The 18,884-nt window shown below is 34.1% G+C and overlaps 1 protein-coding gene across 1 annotated transcript in view; it reads right to left on the reverse strand.

The window, feature by feature from the left end:
- LOC111053632 (protein-tyrosine sulfotransferase 1) overlaps positions 1-14,622 on the reverse strand; it is a 121,026-nt gene extending 106,404 nt beyond the window's left edge. Inside the window, exon 1 of the mRNA XM_039437079.1 lies at positions 14,479-14,622. Within this exon, the coding sequence (XP_039293013.1) occupies positions 14,479-14,607 (129 nt within the window). The 5' untranslated portion in view covers positions 14,608-14,622. The remainder of the gene's footprint in view (positions 1-14,478) is intronic.
- Positions 14,623-18,884: the final 4,262 nt, after the last annotated feature.

Genomic DNA, 18,884 nt, shown 5'->3' on the forward strand with positions numbered 1-18,884 from the left:
CATCGGAATAATGAGGTACCTCAACATAAATTCATTTCAATCACTATCAAGTGGACGAGAGAAGAATCTGCATCTGTATTCACAGTCACTGAGTCAGACAGTTCCAAAAGCATTGATCAGAATTAGAGATCCCCGAATAACATTCAAATTGTAACCGAGGTCAAATTTAATTTCAAACATTAGTCAATTGGCTTTTCTTTTGATCATTTATCCATTTACTTTTCACACTACACTTCGACCCAGATTTTTTGCAAAATAAGAGTTTGACATTGAGATTTTCAATCAAGAATTTAAAACTTTCCCATTCGCAGAAATGGGGAAAAAGCAAACAATATAAGAGGTCATTATAAACAAGTGGGCATCATCATCAGCGAAAACTCAAGCTTGGATGTATTGGTAGATTGAAAAATCAACACAACTGAGACACGAATAGGAATGAAAATTATACGATTTCTGTTTTGGCAATAGAGACTTCCAATGTGAGAGAGAAAAAAACGGTAAATTGGAGAAAAAAAATCTATCATAGGTTATTTCCATTCAATTTACATGGAATTTAACTAAAACTAAGAGGATTCCTCGATAGAATACAGATGAATGTAATAGAATTTGGTTAATAAAACATTGAAAAACCGTTACAAATAGTTTTGAATTTGGTAGTGGGTTGGTACATTTGACTGAAATCCAGTTAGGGAAATGGAGTGAAGACATATTATTGAACAATAAAATCCAGTTGTGGAAATTGGGTGGATGGAGAACAACATTAGCAAAGGAAGGAGACAGAAATAGTTATGTTGCATGTCATTAATGCAGTTTAAACCTGCATAGGTTTCTATCCTACTATCGATGGTAATTTGAAAACAATTTCATCCCAAACGTGATCCCCGAGATCAATTTCAACTTTTTTCTTTCCTTGAATTTCAACTTGTTATTGATTCTCTCGGCCTATCAAGTGCAATAATCGATAAGAATTTCTCACAGAAGATTAGACTGTATACAACTGATCACTAGGCGGAGGCAGGACTATTTGAATCAGGTTCACCGACTGATTATAGAGCCTCTTCTGATAATTCAGCTTTTTCACAAGATAAACTAGAATTCAGATTGAATCTAACGCATCATCTAACAGGAAATCTGAGTTATAGATCGAGGATCATTGATCTGACTGATAGATTAGGCACGAGTTGATCGTCACACATTTATTTACATGATAGGCCTGGGGAAGTGGGATTTGATCGTCACACATTTACATGATAGGCCTAGAGAAGTAGGATGTCAGCTAGAAAAACTGGAGAATAGAACAGGGTTTAGAATACAGCATTTCCATTGTACACTTGTCAATAATATTCGTCTGTACAACATCAAGATATTTTTCATTCTTTTTCAACAAAAATAGCAAACCTTCTAAGGCATTGATTGTAGAGAAATGTGTAATCAATTAGATGTAACAAAATCTGGAGAAACTGAAAAATAAATGAATATATAAATTTCGATATTTAAATATATGAAAATATAATAGAATTGAATAAAATATAATGGCACCAATTTTCATGTCAAAGTCTTGCGTGTTTTCTATAAATCTATTTTGCAAATTCGCCATGCTGAAAGATTTGTCTCTCACACGAACCCAAAATTAAAAGCAACATGAGAAACATAATTGTTTTTTAGTCGTATCATCAAATCACATTTGAATTGTCATCCTGGCACATGGAACACATCATCATTATCTATTATTAAAGTAATTGACGGGCGGTCATCTACAAGACACAACACATCTTGCCTGAGCAATCATCTTTGCTCTTATCTATTTTAGTAACATCCATCTCTTTTCTTCATCTTATTTTCTTCTCTCCCATGTTATCTCTTCACATCTATATAGATTTCTGATTCAATCCTCGCTAGTCTCTTCAATTCCGAATTAAAGTACCTGCTAACATTATGTTGTACTATAAATATATAAAATATATTGTTGTAATTTACTATTGAACGGACATTTTTGGTGAGGTGAGCTGCTGCGGCCAATGTATCCCAATGGTTGAACCAAACTGATGTTGGTTATATAGTGGGCAGTTTGATGAATCTACAGAAAAATCGCTTTATCTACTACACCAGAATTAATTTTATAATGCTAGACAGGTAGGTCTGATAGACCAACTTGAGATTTGAAAAAGCTGGAATACTGAAATTATAAACAACTTACAGTGCAAATTATAGGCTACATTGAGAGATAAATTGAGTGTACTTTAATAGAAATATATGTCGATTTCCTGTCACAAGAATAACGATGGAAATGAAACAATCATTTTAGTACATGTTTTCACTAAATTGAAATGCCATTTTTTAAACAATAGTCATGCATAATAAAGAAGGAAAGTGTTATTTCCCAACATCATACCCATTCCAAAAAAAGAAACAAGCTCAACTAAAGTCATTAACTTTTATCGACTATAAAACATTGCAGCCATAAACACCCACATTCAGGAAACACGAACTGTACAAATGTTTAAAAACTACAAGGAAATGACTCAAAAGAGGCTCGATAAAGAATAAAGCAATAAAACTTAAAAGTCAAGTTGTGAATGTAAGTTAGTGTTTGTAGCCAAAAACAAATCGTTAATTTCGAGTTGTACATCAGTGTTTGCGTTTTAGAGCGTTTCATTTTATTGCTCGGTTCGGTTGGTTGCAAAATAAAGAGATTCTGCTCGTTAGGACAGCCGGGGGAAATATATTAGTGGGCTATTAGAAGCGGCTGTTTTATTGGCTAGGTGACATGGAATTCCGAGTGAGCGCCACGCGCGTGTGTGTGTGAGAGAGAGTGAGACAGAAAAGGGATTGGTTGATTAATATGAATAATATTAGACGTGGATGGTAAAATTTTATAACGAGGCATCCAGTTCGATGAATATTTCCAATAAAATTATTATAATATATTGGAGTTTGAATGTCAATCTAGTTTTGATGGCATTCAAAGTTTTTTTTTTGCTTTCTTTGACAGTATTATGTCTAATCAATTCAATCCTATTCCCCCACAAGCGAGCATTTGAGATTATAGGGGAGTTGAATCTGGAGTAGACTTCACCACTGTGACTATCGCTATGTAAGTAAGGGGAGAGCTCCTATTCAGTTTTTCAAGTTATATGAAATCTATTATCTTCAAAACTGTATCGGACTGGACTAGCCGGGGAAAAAGAGGTTCTTTTCTTTTTCTGTAATCAGTCCAATAATGATTCTAATTCAATATGGGATCGAGCCTCATACAAATGTACATCGAGTTGGATGAGAAAATAATATCTTTTTAGAATTAAGTTCTAATACAAACATACTGAAAATGATTCATCAATCTTGTCTCAAGCTTTATAATCTGATTCCAGTCTCAGATGAAAAAAAATTATTTCCCACTCTACTTCAAATCCCAAGTCCTTCATCAACACAATTCCCACGTAATGAGAACATAGCTTACCAGCCGAATAATAACAAAGTGTATAAAGAACGAAAAAGTAGCAGAGAAAAGCCAGCGCATAATGAAAGTTTGAAGCTAGAGCTCAATGTTGGAAAATTACTGAAAGCCCGAACAAGTATTTTCTTTTACGGGAAACTCGCCAAAATATCCATCAGAAGTTTTTCCTTTGAATGGAAATTCTAAGCTCCTGGAATGAGGCTACGTCTACAATGTTCGTTACCAGAGCATTTTTCAGAAGCGTATATTTCAGAATTACAAGTTGGACGGATTACATGAATAGGTTCCTCAATCCATGACTGAAAAAACTCAATTGTTTCAGCAAAACTGATCGGAAAAGCGTCGATCAAGCATCACAGGAAAATTGGTCCAGGGAAAAAATTGAGGGAAATATAGAGCGAGTATTATATTCTACAATATTGTGAGAATGCAAGAGAAGCGAAGAGATAGGTCAATTTGAAAATAAGGGTTGTCACGTTATTCTTTATATTTAAATAACGATTAGCCTCCTGCTTGGCATCAGTCGGTAAAGCATGAGATATTTGATATAATCATATAATTAGGTCGTGGTTTTTTAATAGGATTCAGTCTCATAAAAATCTTTCTAGGCCTAGGTATGGGCTTCTCCTATAACTCTTGTAATTCAATAAAAATAAATATATATAAATATGATACTTATACTATAGTGTTGAGGAATAAAAATAAATTGCACACCATAACATATCATACATATATAAACAAATAATGCAAAAAATAGATCGAGGCAAAAAATATATAAAGAGCGATAGAAAAATATAATATAAAAATAGAACAATAATTGAAATCAGTAAAATATCACAGGCTAAACTTTATATTCTAGATTTATGGCACGAATCATTACCATGTGCCTTTATCTTAAAATCATATGCATTCTTTTGCATGTAGCTGCGATATGCGCTTGCTAATACTTGTCGACTTGGACAATTCAATTAAAAAATATGTTCTTTAAGATCAACTTGATAAATTAGCCACTAATAATCCAAATATATATATATATTAAAATCTCTAGTACTTAGTAGATTTCTTTGTATTGAGAATATATTTTATCTCAGGGTGCAAGATTCGGCACCTGACGGAATAGGTAGAGCCATTCATCTAGTGAATTAGAGCTATAACAAACTATCGCAAATTATATTGCAAAAATTGAAGAGCATATTAATGTATTTTAATAGCCTAGATTTTATACTTCTTTGATTCAATAGAAATTTCTGAAATGTATTGATCTATCTTTTTTCTTTTAATAAAATACCTTTAATACTAATTTTACTTGCGCAAGTATTACTCTTATTAATTTCTTAATTTATAATAAAAACCCTTTCGACGAGCTAGCTTTGATTATTAGATTAATTCGAAGCACTAGGGCGCCCATCACTAATTCAATATTTATCACTCACGTGTCGAAAATCTTCTTGTAAGCCGCCGATGTCGATCCAACTCCATGTGGTCCGGGAATATGGTAGCCGGAATCGTCTCTTCCAAGGGGTTATAAATTTATTTGAAATTGAAAATGACTTCTGCTTTACAATAGCATCACGAAGTCCTTTAAGAAATTTAATAATTTGATTTAACTTTAACTTTTACAAAATTATTAGCAAGGTACTACGCTCTAAAATATTTGGGGTCCTCTTATGGTGGCATTTGGCTGGCGAGTGCTGGTTCTCCTTTTTCAATTTTACAAATCTTATTTCCGACTTTCAAATTAACATAAAATTTGAATATCTTAGTCCTCCGCCATTTAGGTTCAAATAGATCGTACAAAAAATATCAAATTATTACTTAGGTTGTGCGATTAATAATTTCTTTGCCTTCGAGCCATATCGATAACATAGACTATACAATGTGTTAACACAAATCCAGTACATTTATATAAATATATAGAAATATTTTTGAATTGGCCTACAGTTGCCGCCTATTAACTGCCGTTTTGCTATTGGTGCATGCAAATTTTATTCGGTATTCATGCGCCTGGTACCTCCTATTTCCTGAATACACTTAATTATTTTTATTTGGTTTATTGGTTATGCTCTCTACATGCTAGCTAATATTCTATACATGAATATTTATTTCATGCTACCTAATAATTAGCCACGTGATCATGTGATTTTTCACATTGCATACTGTTTGATTGCAATAGAGCTCTGCCAAGGGGTTTTGGTCAGATTCTACGTTGCTCGATTTGATCGATCTCTAGGTCACCGATCCGTGAGTACATGTACCTAACCTCAATCTTCAAAATATTTTATATAATAATCTATTTATTAGCAACAAATTCCTTCAAATCCTTTTTAGGTTTTTTGTACCGTTTAGCCGGAACAAGCTGATGCTATCTAATCTTAGTTATTATCTATTTGGCGATATTAGCCAGTTACTTTATTTTCAGACCTATTACTATTTCGGTTAGGGATTTTTATCTACCCAAATTCGATACTTTACACGGTGGATGAAGCACAATTTCCAGAAGAAATCAAATATATCAAAACTCTACAACTGGAGATATTCCTAACGGATATTCAATGTTAATATTACTGAGACGTAATATCTGTTTCGTATCGGATATTCCATATTAATATTACTGAGATTTGCTACCACGATATTTTTCCGTCATTATAAAGTATAATATCATTTTTAAAACATAGTGAAGTTATTGCCAAATACAAGAGATATTTTTAAAAATAAAATAAACATTAAATTATAATAGTTTTTGACGTGACTGGAAAAAGAAGCCTTGGGTTCCAGCCACGAGTTCTAAAAATAAGAAATACGTTCTTTAATATAATAACAGCAGAACAAATGATACAATCCTGTTGATGGATGATAATCTATGGATGTTGCATTTTATCAATAATCAAGTACTAGATGAACAAAATATACATGCACAGAAAAATTATATAAAAATTGTCGAGTTTTAATAATTTTTACACAATTAATATTGCCAAAATTGGTGATTCAGCAAACTGAATTCTCAATTTTGAAATAATAGTTTTGTTTTACCCACGATTTTATTCTCTCAATTTGGTTTTTGCTATTTTATCCTTAATAAAGTCTTCCGGAATTTAATTTATTAGTTTATTACTCAGATATTCAAATTAGTGTTTAGTAGATGTTGATGAAGTAAAATTAATATTGAAAGCATTTACTACAGTTGGCCGTATATTATAAGAGGCTGTGCGACGGGCAAATTGATGTGTATTTTACTAATGAAAAGAATTAAATTGGTCACATAAGTTTGACGTAACGTTGGTAGATCTACGTTAGTAAGTTATAAAAATGTTCACATTATCAACGAGAGTATGTCTGAAAGGATAACTGACTTCATCTTAGCAAGAAAATACAATAGACCCTTTGTGATTTACATATAGCTGCAAAATACATTAATAATCACAAAAGACATTAATTGTAAAATACTATAATAGCACACTTGAAGAAGCTGAGAAATGTGCACCAATGAGTTTTCCTTGATTCAATTCAATTATAATTTCAATAATTAATGATATTACTTTTTAGAAGTTAAACAACCTTTCTCATCAGTTGTATTTTCCTAACGAATTTATTTTACTGTGTAAATCGAATTTATTCCAGTAATCTTCCTGAAAGCAGTATTTCTTGGTTATGTCGAGTATCTGCAGACAGTCTGTCTCTTTTCACACAAAAATTTCCAACTTACCAAGAATTTGGCAAAGAATCCAATATAAACAGTCCCAGTCACCGGAGCTCCAACCCTCACTCTCTCTCTCACACAAAAACTCAATCTCTCTCTCTCACACACAATCTCTTCACCCCTATCTCTTTCTCAATCTGTCATTCTTTGACTCTCTCACGAGAAAGGCAATAACTTGGAATATTCAACCGGTGCGACCGTCCAGAGAAAAATGTGAACCCGCCGATTTTCTGCTAATTTATTTTTGGTGAGCGCAGATTTTACGGCCCGGATGAAGTCAGTCCAATTATTCACCCGATTCAAGATGGCATAAATATTTCAACTTGAATATTCACCGGCGGATTTTGTAATAATTTCTAGCTGGGATACCGTTGAGAGTTCATGGACTCATAAAAATAATCATAAAGACTTTAACTTGTAAGCTCGTGGTAACATTGTAGAGACAGTTTTGAAGATGTAAAACAGCGTTTATACTGAAGTACGGGTATCAACGTCTAGTCCAGCTGTAGCATTTCATTTAGCAAGGATACTGATTTAATGAATGACTGTCTCTACAATATACGTGAGTAGAAAGATTATGTTGAACATCTTATATTTTATATTCATCAAATATTTCTAGATAATTCACTATTTTAAGATTGGGGTTCTTCTTGAAATATAAAATTTGTAGGAATTACATGAATAATTAATATAAATGTAAACGAGAACTTTTAATTTGTCAAGATGAGTGATGAGAACATGAGCTACTTGAGGATAGTTGTAGAAACAATACGTTCCTCAACTTTAAAGATTTAGGAAAAATATCATCAAGATATTTCACAAGATAATATATTTACCAGTTTGACTAGTAATCATGGAAATAATCAGAATTATACAACAAGAAAGTATAGTACTCACTGTGGATGGAACTAACACTGCCATTGGAGGGTAAACTCACCTAGAAAAGAATGTCAAATTCAGTATAAAGTGAATCGATAAATTATGGGTTTATAAGGGGAATAAATATAATAGAATTTATAACTATTATGGAAGTATTGCCCCTCTCTGCAGTTTGGTAGGCCCAATTTATTGAAATTGAATGATAAATGGAAATCCTATTGAAAATGAATCGTCATCAAGATATAGTATGCTAATTACCATACATTATTCAATTCACCATGATATTCATCACTCAATTCAATTCATATTGATATGAATAAATTCGAATATTATTATTGATAATTCATATTAATATACTTCATCATTATTATTTGTGCCTTTCCATGTCAAGTATTTTTACACAATGTTATGAATAAATAAATGAATAATCCATATTAATATAAATATGTGAAGATATTGCATCCGAGAACAACTGATTTATAACAACCAGCTCACTTACTCATCTCATCATGTGACACCTATAACCATACTATCTTATGTAGTGTAACCTAGCCCTCATCCTATATCCTTCATATAAAAACCAAAAAAAAATTCGGAATCTCATCATGTGGTGCTTAACTCCAAGAGGCTCTATGAACCGTAACCTAACCTCCACATACTTTCACCAAGAAAAATATACTTTTCGGAATTTTAAGCGACTAGTAAACGGTAAATGGAATTTCCATGTTGAAATTTGACACCGGTTGGCGGAAAATGATAAATGATTGAAACGAGCAGATTTGCGCTGATAAAGAGCTACTAAGAGCCTTTCATCGGCGGGTTTTTATCAGCATGCGACTTCCAGAAAAGGCGAATTCCGAGTGACTCGGAGGGCCTCAAAGGCAAAAAGCGGCAGGTACCGTTCTGACATTTTCAAATCAACTGGCGCCAGTCCGGATTATCGACAGCTGTCTCTTCTCCATTTATTGTCACAAAAGGAAATACTTCTGATTGATACTATTTTTTTTCTCTTTACTTGTATTCTAGGTTTGAGACTTGCAAGAGAGTGGAAGTGACCATAAGGAGATACATTTGAAATATTATAGAAAATTATGAGCAGTTTGTTAGAAGAAAACCATGTTGATAAGTTTTAATACTCCAACTGCTAAAAGTCAACACTGTTTTCACTTTCAGAGATGAGAAGATTCAGTCTACAAACTTGACTTTTGCATGAAAATAACAATCTATTGAGGAAAAATAGTTTTTATTATTCTATATACTACTGTATTTCTTCTATTTTAAATAACAATCTATTGAGGAAAAATAGTTTTTATTATTCTATATACTACTGTATTTCTTCTATTTTTTCATATTATTTCATTTTTAAAATTTTTTAATTTTATAAAGTTTATAATTCTTCTTCTTTCAAAATTTTATTATGTTGAAAATTATTGTATTATTGTGTGAAGGAGGCAAAATGGGGTTTTACCTGTTGTCTCCATGAATAAATAAATAGATAAATAAATAAGAAAGTTTACGGTATTTTCAAACTGAAAAACAAACTTTCCACTTTATTCTCAACTTCATATCCAACTAAAATTATGAATTCTCATAGTTTATTTATCAATTTTTGAATGCATCAGAAAAAGATAACAGAACTAGTTGGAGCCAACAATAGTTTATTCACAAATCACGTGATAAAGTGGGAAATGTAAAACAGAAGAATCTGAAACTATATACGTCTCTTCACTGATGATTGAGGCAAATACTGTAGTGGTAAACCTGAGTGGCCTACATTCGAACTGGAACGCATTCAGAATCAAATCATATGAAAATCAATCATTGTATTTTTTTCAACAATTAAAACTATACATTATATCTTCAGTATTATTATATCAAGTGGGCGATCGAAAACTATTTTCAGATTGAACCACTTAATAAAAAATGAATTTATACAAGAATAATTATATTATACTGTTTTTCTCAAGCTACGCCGAATTCTTCGTTTTCTTTCGCCGACAAATTAATGAAAATAGTCCGCGGTTCCACCTCGTCTAGTTTCAACACAGAGAATCTCAACATTTTCAAGAAAAATTGGCAATCTTCTCCTAATTTACGACGACACGAATCCTTTGAGGTGCTCAACAACATAATAATTCTCGACGAAAACTGCTCGGCGTAATCGTCACCGAAATCAGTTCTGGTCACGTAAATTAGTGAGCATTTTGACAGAGACATCACGGAAATAAAAGGGAGACGCGACGCAATTGGGAGAACGAAACGTCATCCGGGACTATTACTGAATGACCGAGTTCTCTCTAATTCAACTCTCTTCCACGTCTCATATTCTTCTCCTAGTTCTTCTTCTTCTTCTCCATTGCTTCATTTTTCTCGAGAAATTTTCATCACTCAGTCTGTTCTCTTAATTTTCCTATCATTATTATCCATTCCCATATTTGTTCATAATTCTCAATTTTTCAGTTCTGTTCTCACCTATTTTTACTTCATCTCTTATTTTCTTTCAATCCCTCATCTGTCTCTTCCTCTGCCCTAATTTCTCCCTCCAACATCTTGTTGTTCGGGGTTTTCCTTCTCAACCCTTTTTACTTTCTTAATATCTCTTCTACTCTCTTTCCCTAATTTTCCTACTTTCTTTTTCTAGATATTCTTGTTATAATGTATGAGACTTATGAAATACCTTCTTTTTAATCGTCTTCCACTTTTATTCTGAACTCCTTTTTCCACCCACTCTTGGTTTTTGTCCAATATTCAGAGAATTCTCTCTATTCCTCTGCATTCTCCTATAATTCCTCAAAAACATCCAACCTCTTAGTTCTCTTCTTTAGGTGTTTTCTTCATCATTAATCTCCACGATATTTCTCTTCACTCCTATTTCTTTCACTATTCAACTTTGCTTCTCATTATTCTTCTTCTTGCTGACTCTGACTTGTCACCCTATTCATCTTCCTCCTTCTCTCACCCATATGCCACAAACATTTTCCCTTTTCCTTTTTGTCACTCTCTCTCTCTTCTCATTGCCCTCATGCTCCACATTATTAGCATTCTGAATTCAATGCTCCATATTCTAAGCATCAACCTACACCTATGAATCAACATAACTTCTTCCCTCATCCTCTTCCATCAGTTCTTCCTCATATCCTACACATTTTTATCTCTATCCTTCCAACGATATATTCCTCCTGATCCTTATAAAACATATCATCTTTCTCTTCTCTATACCGATATTCCTATTCCTTCCCTTACCTTAACTCCTCCTTCCAATTCCAATTCCTTCTCGTACCTTAAATCGTCTTTTCATAGTTGCACCAACTTACACAACTCTTCCCTTCCTCTTCCATTTCCTCAACTCTTCTTCATATCGAATATCTCACATCGTCACACATCTATTCAGTTCCTTTACCTCGTGCTATTCCTTCCTACAGCTCTCTTTCAGCAATCAGCCGAATATCTCGACTCATCTGGCCGCCTTCCAAACAGTCATGTATTGCTGGCTGGTGAATGTCAGGCTCGCCGACTCATTCACAAACCTCCAAATTTACAGCTGTCCCCACTGCACCCGACAACTATCGCCTATAATTCAGCCGTCAATTAACAAGCCACCGCCGAATTTCTGACAAATTTGTCTCCACCTATCTTATTCTTTTTTCTCACAATTCTTGTTCTTCTTTTCTCCCCCATTTTCTTCTGCGACATCTTACTTGATTGAGCTTCATCCATCTCTCCGCTTGAGTCCAAACTATTTCAACATGTTTTCAAAATAATAGAGTTCTACCCCTGGAGTAATTTTTAAATTTTTTAGTATGAAAAGACTGGATCATTCTCCCAAATATCGGTTGTGTTTGAAATAGAAAATCAGTATCATCCACAGACTGAACTAGAATCTGAAACACTATATACAAACACATTATAGTAAACTAGGAACAAATTTTACGATTTATATTAGAATCTTCACTAAATTATGTATCTTCACTAAGTGCTGTATCAAGTACACATCACACTGATCTTGCACATCGCTGTCCTAAAATGTGCCATCATGCAGAAACGCCAAAATTAGCGAAACACTTACGAAACCGATTATATAATTCAGAACAATTATTGTTCAAACCTCAACTCCTGAGCACCTAGCAATAAGCCATATCCCATAACAACCAATAGTGAAATTTATATTTTATTTTGATGAGCTCGAACCAGAGATTTTTGTTCCAATAGTGTTGAAAAGTAACGATTAATAAATTGAAGTATTCTGTTTACTGAACAATCGTAAACTTATTTCTGTGGAAGTTTTATGTACACCTTCTCCATTCATACGGTACTTTCCTTTACTTTCCATATATCTTAAATCTTCCCTTTCTTTCTAGAAGTTTGAGATTGTGACAGTCTTCTTTTCTACTTTTGTTTTCAACACTACGATTCATGAAAAATTCACTGTTAAATTTCTTACAGAACAGAATAACTTCTTCACAATAATTACTTCTCACGACGTTGAATGATAACTCTTTTTATTGCGGATGATGGCCACATCAGCTACATAGACTACTACATTGCCCACATAAACTCTCCATAAATGTAGATTTCATTTTTGCGTATAATTCCCATACATGGCCTTTCTATTTGAGCTTCAATTTCTAGGCGGTATATTGTATACTTCAGAAGATATTCAATTTTGGTAGTTCGGAATGGATCAAGATACCATATCATATACCATATCAATCATATGGTATATCAAGATACCATATATATTATATATATATATTCCTGTTTCTCCCACTAATGTATATTCCACGTAGATCCCTAATGTTCATAAACAAAACATCGATTCCTAAACCTATTATCGTTTCTTTTTTACCATTACAATTTCTCTTCAATCCTTATTTCAAACGCTGTCAACTACTCCTTTTCTCTCTTCTTCTTCCTATTGGAACAGAACATTTTCCTACTCTCACTTTCTTCTCTTCCATTTCCGTCCCTACTACAAGAAGTGAAACCCGATTTCAACGTTCCCTACAAGGGTAGCATGTGCGCCCCGAGACTACTAAGACCGTAACCTAGAGTAGCACGATAATTTCCCTGCGCAGTACATTACGAAATTATCGTCCATTGCGCATCTACGAGTTCCATTCCGAGGCCCATCAAAACTTCCAATTTGGCACCAGAAAAAGAACTCGGTTGTATGTGGGCCGTAATAAAAAATTACAAGTACGGAGTTTCCCCTGCGAATTCCACGGCGAGAATAATAATGGTTGTTTTAGGAACAACAAGGGATATAGAGTGAAATTTCAAATGAATAATGAGCGTTATTTCTCCGTTGGAGACGGTGTTAGTTTTTCAACATATTATACGAGGATGTGAGAAAGAAAATGAGTTGGAATAATATTTTCAGTTCCAACACGTTTTAAAGGACTGCATACCCATGAAGGGTTGTGGAATAACTAATGACAAAATACTTGTTGAATCAATGTATAATTGAACAAAATTCCAACGTTATTCAATAAAGAATTCTTTTTGAAACTTCATTGTGTTATTTTTGAAATATGAGTCCAGAAGAAATAGAACAGTTAATGAAGAACTGAATCCAAAAAAACGTAATCCACTTAATAAATGTTCTGCGTTTCTCTGGATTCACTCAGGAAGCCAATCCCTAACTGGCTGTTATAATATAGTTCCTATTATGAGGTTATTATAACATATTGATTTGGTCATATAAATAATTACCTTATAGACTTTTAATACTCAAAAACTTAATAGCCTATTTCATTTGAATGTATTTTGAAATGAAAAATTTTGTAATATCTATGTCGTTATCAAATCACAATGAGATATTTATATCCATTATATTACACCATAAAGTATTGATCACCAATGTTTTCAAGAGTGATAGAAATGAAATAGAGATAAGTTAGAATTCAAGCACGCTTCTGCTTTAGAAATTTTTTGAAAGCTAAAATTGAAATTTCGATGAAAAACGTCTTTTCTATTTCTTGAATAGTGTGTTTTCATGACTAAATGACTTAATCTCAAAATAACCAATAAACTTAGAACAACGAAGAAGGAATTCCTACTAACCATCTCCAGAAAATACAGATTAGAAGCTTCGAGAGGGATATGTAACTACAGTAAAAAAATTCTTTTGCTCCAAAATAGAAGCTCCCTACATAGATACCAAGTCGCCTCATACTCATCATATTCCTCTCCCCTATACCCTAATCCTATTACTCTCATACCCAGAAACTCCAAGAAGAAACTTTCTAATAAAATATTCAACTGCACTCAGTCAACCATACAATTCCTGCAACAAAATAAACTATTTCCCCGTTCCGTAGAACCCGTAGAATAAATACGCTCCACCGAATTATTCCACCCAACACAGCAGAGAAAATTCTATTTCAAGAAAGGGTAGTTGCATATGAATTACTTTTCACCACCCCCTTGAGAGGAGGCTAGTATGTACCTGGTATCCCCCACATCGTTTGCATGAAACAACTTGCTTTTCGCGGCTGTTGTATCCACCATAATCGTCATATCCTCCATAATCGCCGTAATATCCACTGGCGTTGCTCCCTCCACTGTCAGACCACATGCTCCGACGAGCCAAAACGCGCTACTAGCTACAAGCCGCTCGCTAGTCGCACCGGTTCTCCCCAAACTTACTACTACAAGAAGGAAGCTCGTAAGATACAAGGGGGATATAGGTACAGGGACTTCAAATTCATTTTTACAAGACTGGAAACAGTGTAAACAACTTGATACAAACTTATGTTAAACAAGTAGTGCTGAAGGATGTAGTGAAGGAGAGTATATCGTGTAGCGGAGAATACTCGTGAAATTAAGTTCAGTCTTGAACTTGTCATACTCGTATGTTTTCTCATTTGAATTATCAAAAATATAATATGTTGTATACTGGGGGTGCCCACCCCTTCAAATATAAAAAAATCAGCTTCTAACTAAACAAAAAAATCTCATCAATAGTCATGTTAAACACTTCTGACCTACCTCATTTTGTACAATCACCCCCCCCCCCCAAGAATTTCAAGGACGCAGTCTACCTATATACTGGGATATTCAATTTGATAATTTTTCTACCTTGTTAATTATACTTCGATTATCTGATCACACTACTGGATACGTGATCAGTATAATTTCCAAGATACTATTTAATTTCTACTTTAGTAACTTGTAATTTGACTAATTTGTAATAAATTCATTTATTCATTCATTTTGATAAGAAATGTTACATTCAAACGAATCCGAAAATACATTTGATGGGATATGCGAATCCTACTTTAAACATCAATATTTGTAAAAAATTGGCATTTTGTGGAAATATGCAATTAGTTTGTTGATTGAGGTGAACAAATAATATTGAAATTACAATAAGAAGCATTATAGTTGAAATCCGCAAATGATGCTGAAGGCAAGTTAGGGTTTGGGAGACTCCAATCAATTACACCTGAATAATTAAAAGTCTCTAGCAGATTTTAGTCTCACAATCATTCTGTTAAATAGACAAACATTTTCATTGAAAATAATTTATTGAAAATCTAATTCTTAAAGACATTGCTCTATTCAAGAAAAATGTGTGAGATCGGAAGATTATCAACCTGGGTGGACAGAATACTAGTAGAAGGGGAGCTCTAATAAATCTAGAAGACTTGTATCGTGCCAAGAGCAGCTTGCTGAAAGAAATTGAGCATTCCTGTCGAGAAGGGAACCAGGGCTAGCTGGGAGGGGACCAACAGTCCCCCTTCCCCACAAAAGGTTCTCCACAACTGATACTAGAAGGTAGCAGCGACTCTTGCTCATCAGTAGTTTAGCCGCTCTTGAGCTGTTCAGTCATAGTCACAGCTGCAAGCTGAACTACATTTAGCACGCGAAAAGAGTTAACTTCAAAACTCGATTGTCTGCTCAAACATGACAGGTGTGATGCACCTGAAAAATAAAGTTTTTGCTAGAATTTGAACTAGTTTGAAGAGTTGAACTTGTTCCTAAATTCGAGCTAGTTCTTAAATGTGTATTGGTAGTACTTGAACTACAAAATACTTGACTTGACTAGAACTTAAGACTGTGTTACTCAAACTTTGAAAGATCAACATGATCTGAATCAATGAAAATCTAGACTATGAATGAGAATCTGAGAATAGACTACAATCAGAATCAGACGCATAGCGTTTTCAAAAATTGAAGCATACGCATGATTCATTACGAGAAATGTCTTTACTAACTCTAGAATCTAAGTGGCTGCTACCAGTTTAGATTTATTGAGGAAAATTGGATGGGAAAAAACGTAATTGAATTAAATAGGATTGGAACATTATATTGAATTCATTCTTAATACACTTAGAACAAATCCGTATTGCTTTCTACTCAATTCATTTGAAATTTGAATTAGATTTACCAGCTTCAGGTAGCAGCTTCTACTTTACAAAAATTAAAATACTCATTGTGTAGCCTTCTATTATTTATAAATTCATATTTAGGACCATCATTACTCCCAAGACACTATAATAATAATCGCAGCGAATTCACTTAGCAATGCTCGCTCCTTCCCACCTAGCAATTTATTCGAAACTAGCTGCAATGAAACGAGAGTGAGGTGGGTGACGACGTGATGCAAACAAAAATAAGAGATAAAACAAGTGGAGTGGAGGAGGGTAGTGAAGTCATTGCGAGGAGTCTTTTTATGTTCCAAAGTCGGAGTTTGCCAGTCTCTTAAGGGACCTATAAAGCTAGTGACCCGGACTTAATGCCGGCTTATTTTGTTCGTTTGCTTTGAAGCAGCTACTGTACTAGCTACTCGTGTCTTGTGTCTGATAGCTGCGTTGATAAGGTTTCTCCTTTTTGCGTCAAGGAGATGATTGGATTGAAGCTGATTAGAGGTAGGAAAATGATTGGGAATGTGGAAGAGCTTGAAGATAGGGGAGAAGAGTTGAGGAATAATTGGATGAGGAGAATAACGCGAGAGAGGAGGAGGAGGAGAACAGGGAGGAGGAAAGTTAGAAAAAGAGGAGGAAGCAAAGGAAACAAGAGGAGTTGAAGTGGGTGATGGAGGAGTTGGGAAACAAAGGGGTGAGAAAGAGAAAAATACAAAAAAGGAGACAAAATGGGAAAAGTAGAGAAAGGAGAAGAAGAAGAAGAGAAATAATAAAAATGGAAAAGAAAAAGGGAAAGATAAGGAGGAAGGAGAATGAGAAAATCGATAATACGATAAAGGAAATGGAAGAGGTGGTAGGAGGATGAGGAGGTGCTATAGAAGAAATTAAAATGAAAAGGAAATATGAAGAAGAAAAGAGAGAAATCAGAAGGCATAAGGAAAATGAAAAGGAGAAGATGAAAAAGAGGGAGGTGAATATGGAGGAAGTTCTGCTTTGTGAATAAGCTTGTAAACAGAATGAAGGGAAGAAAACTTTTCAAAAAAAGAAAAAACGGAAGGATATCGTCCTACGATAAAGTTGAAAATGTTGATTGGAGGAACCTCAAACATTGTAGGCCAATCCACCTTATATGTTGTTCTTTCAGTACTATGTTTGTATCCATAGAACGGTAAACAAAATAAGAAGAAATTCGATCGAGGAGGTCGGTTTGAGGGTTAGAGCACAGATGACAGAAAATTAGGAGAGAGGATAACTCAACAAAATATTTCACTGAGATGATGGGAGGATGACACTATTCCATCGGTGATTAGAGATTTTTATTAAAGAAAGACTCGAAATTCATGAAGCTTTTCATGAAGCAATTCACTATCCGTAAACAAAAAATCACACTCAAGATGCAAGAGTAAGATACGCAAAAGACAAGAATATACATTCTTAATAGCAATACTTTTCATAAGAGGCCGTAGTTTACACTGAAAAGTTAACACTCACGAACCATTGAAGTCTGAAATTATTCTTTCAATAATATTAACGTTATTGGAACACTTAAAATTCACGGATTTGCGTGCATGCTATAAGTTTTTTGAACCCTTTACGAAGGGGTTCGCTCTATTAGAATTCATATTGATGCAAGAAAAAACAAATAATTGGAATCCATACTGAAGAATGGAATGAAAGCTGTAATTGAGAAACATCTGAGAGGAGAAAATACATATAACCATTCATTTTACACCGATGACAGCAGTGCAATAAATAACGAGAAACTTTTCATAATAGCTTGGAATATAATTAGTAAAATAATAAGACAATGGCGGATGGAGAGAGGGAGAGTCGAAGGAATGTGACGTAAATGCGGAATAAGGGAACAGAGGAGAAAGAGCATGAAGGAGGGAGCGAAGAGACTTGAGAGAGAGCTGCAAAGAAGAGAGCGTTAAAGAGAGACTTCTGAAATATAAGGTCGACTTATGAATGGATGTGAGTATTTTATGAAAGGGGTCATACCCAATAAAGTTGGGAATGATAAGGAAAATTTTGAAGAACTTCAGGGAGAATCGAGAGAGGAATCGTCAAAATTGGATGCAAAAGAGGAAAGTTGTGATCGAGAACTGTGTAGAGAAAGAGGTTCGTTGGAAAATTATGTATGAGCTGAAAGGATATTTGGATTGGAGAGAGAAATAAAATTTTATCGCTTAATAAACTCAAAGTTGGAGTGAGAAAGAAAGTCAAAGCCATGAAATACTGCACGTAATTTGGGCAGATTACCAGATACAGTTGAATTTTAGGGAGGGTGGCGGCTAAACAAACACAGATTCCAGCCGTGTGTTGATTTCTGCCATGATGCAATTCATTCAGAACCGTCAGCATTGGTTGAAACAGTGATATCGATATTATCTATGAGTAATACTGACAGTGAAAAGAAATTCTCACTATACTCATGAATATTACGGTGTTGACGCAACGATATTAAGCAGTTTGTTTGCCCGCT

The sequence above is a fragment of the Nilaparvata lugens genome, chromosome 10 (assembly GCF_014356525.2).
Source record: "Nilaparvata lugens isolate BPH chromosome 10, ASM1435652v1, whole genome shotgun sequence".
NCBI lineage: Eukaryota > Metazoa > Arthropoda > Insecta > Hemiptera > Delphacidae > Nilaparvata > Nilaparvata lugens.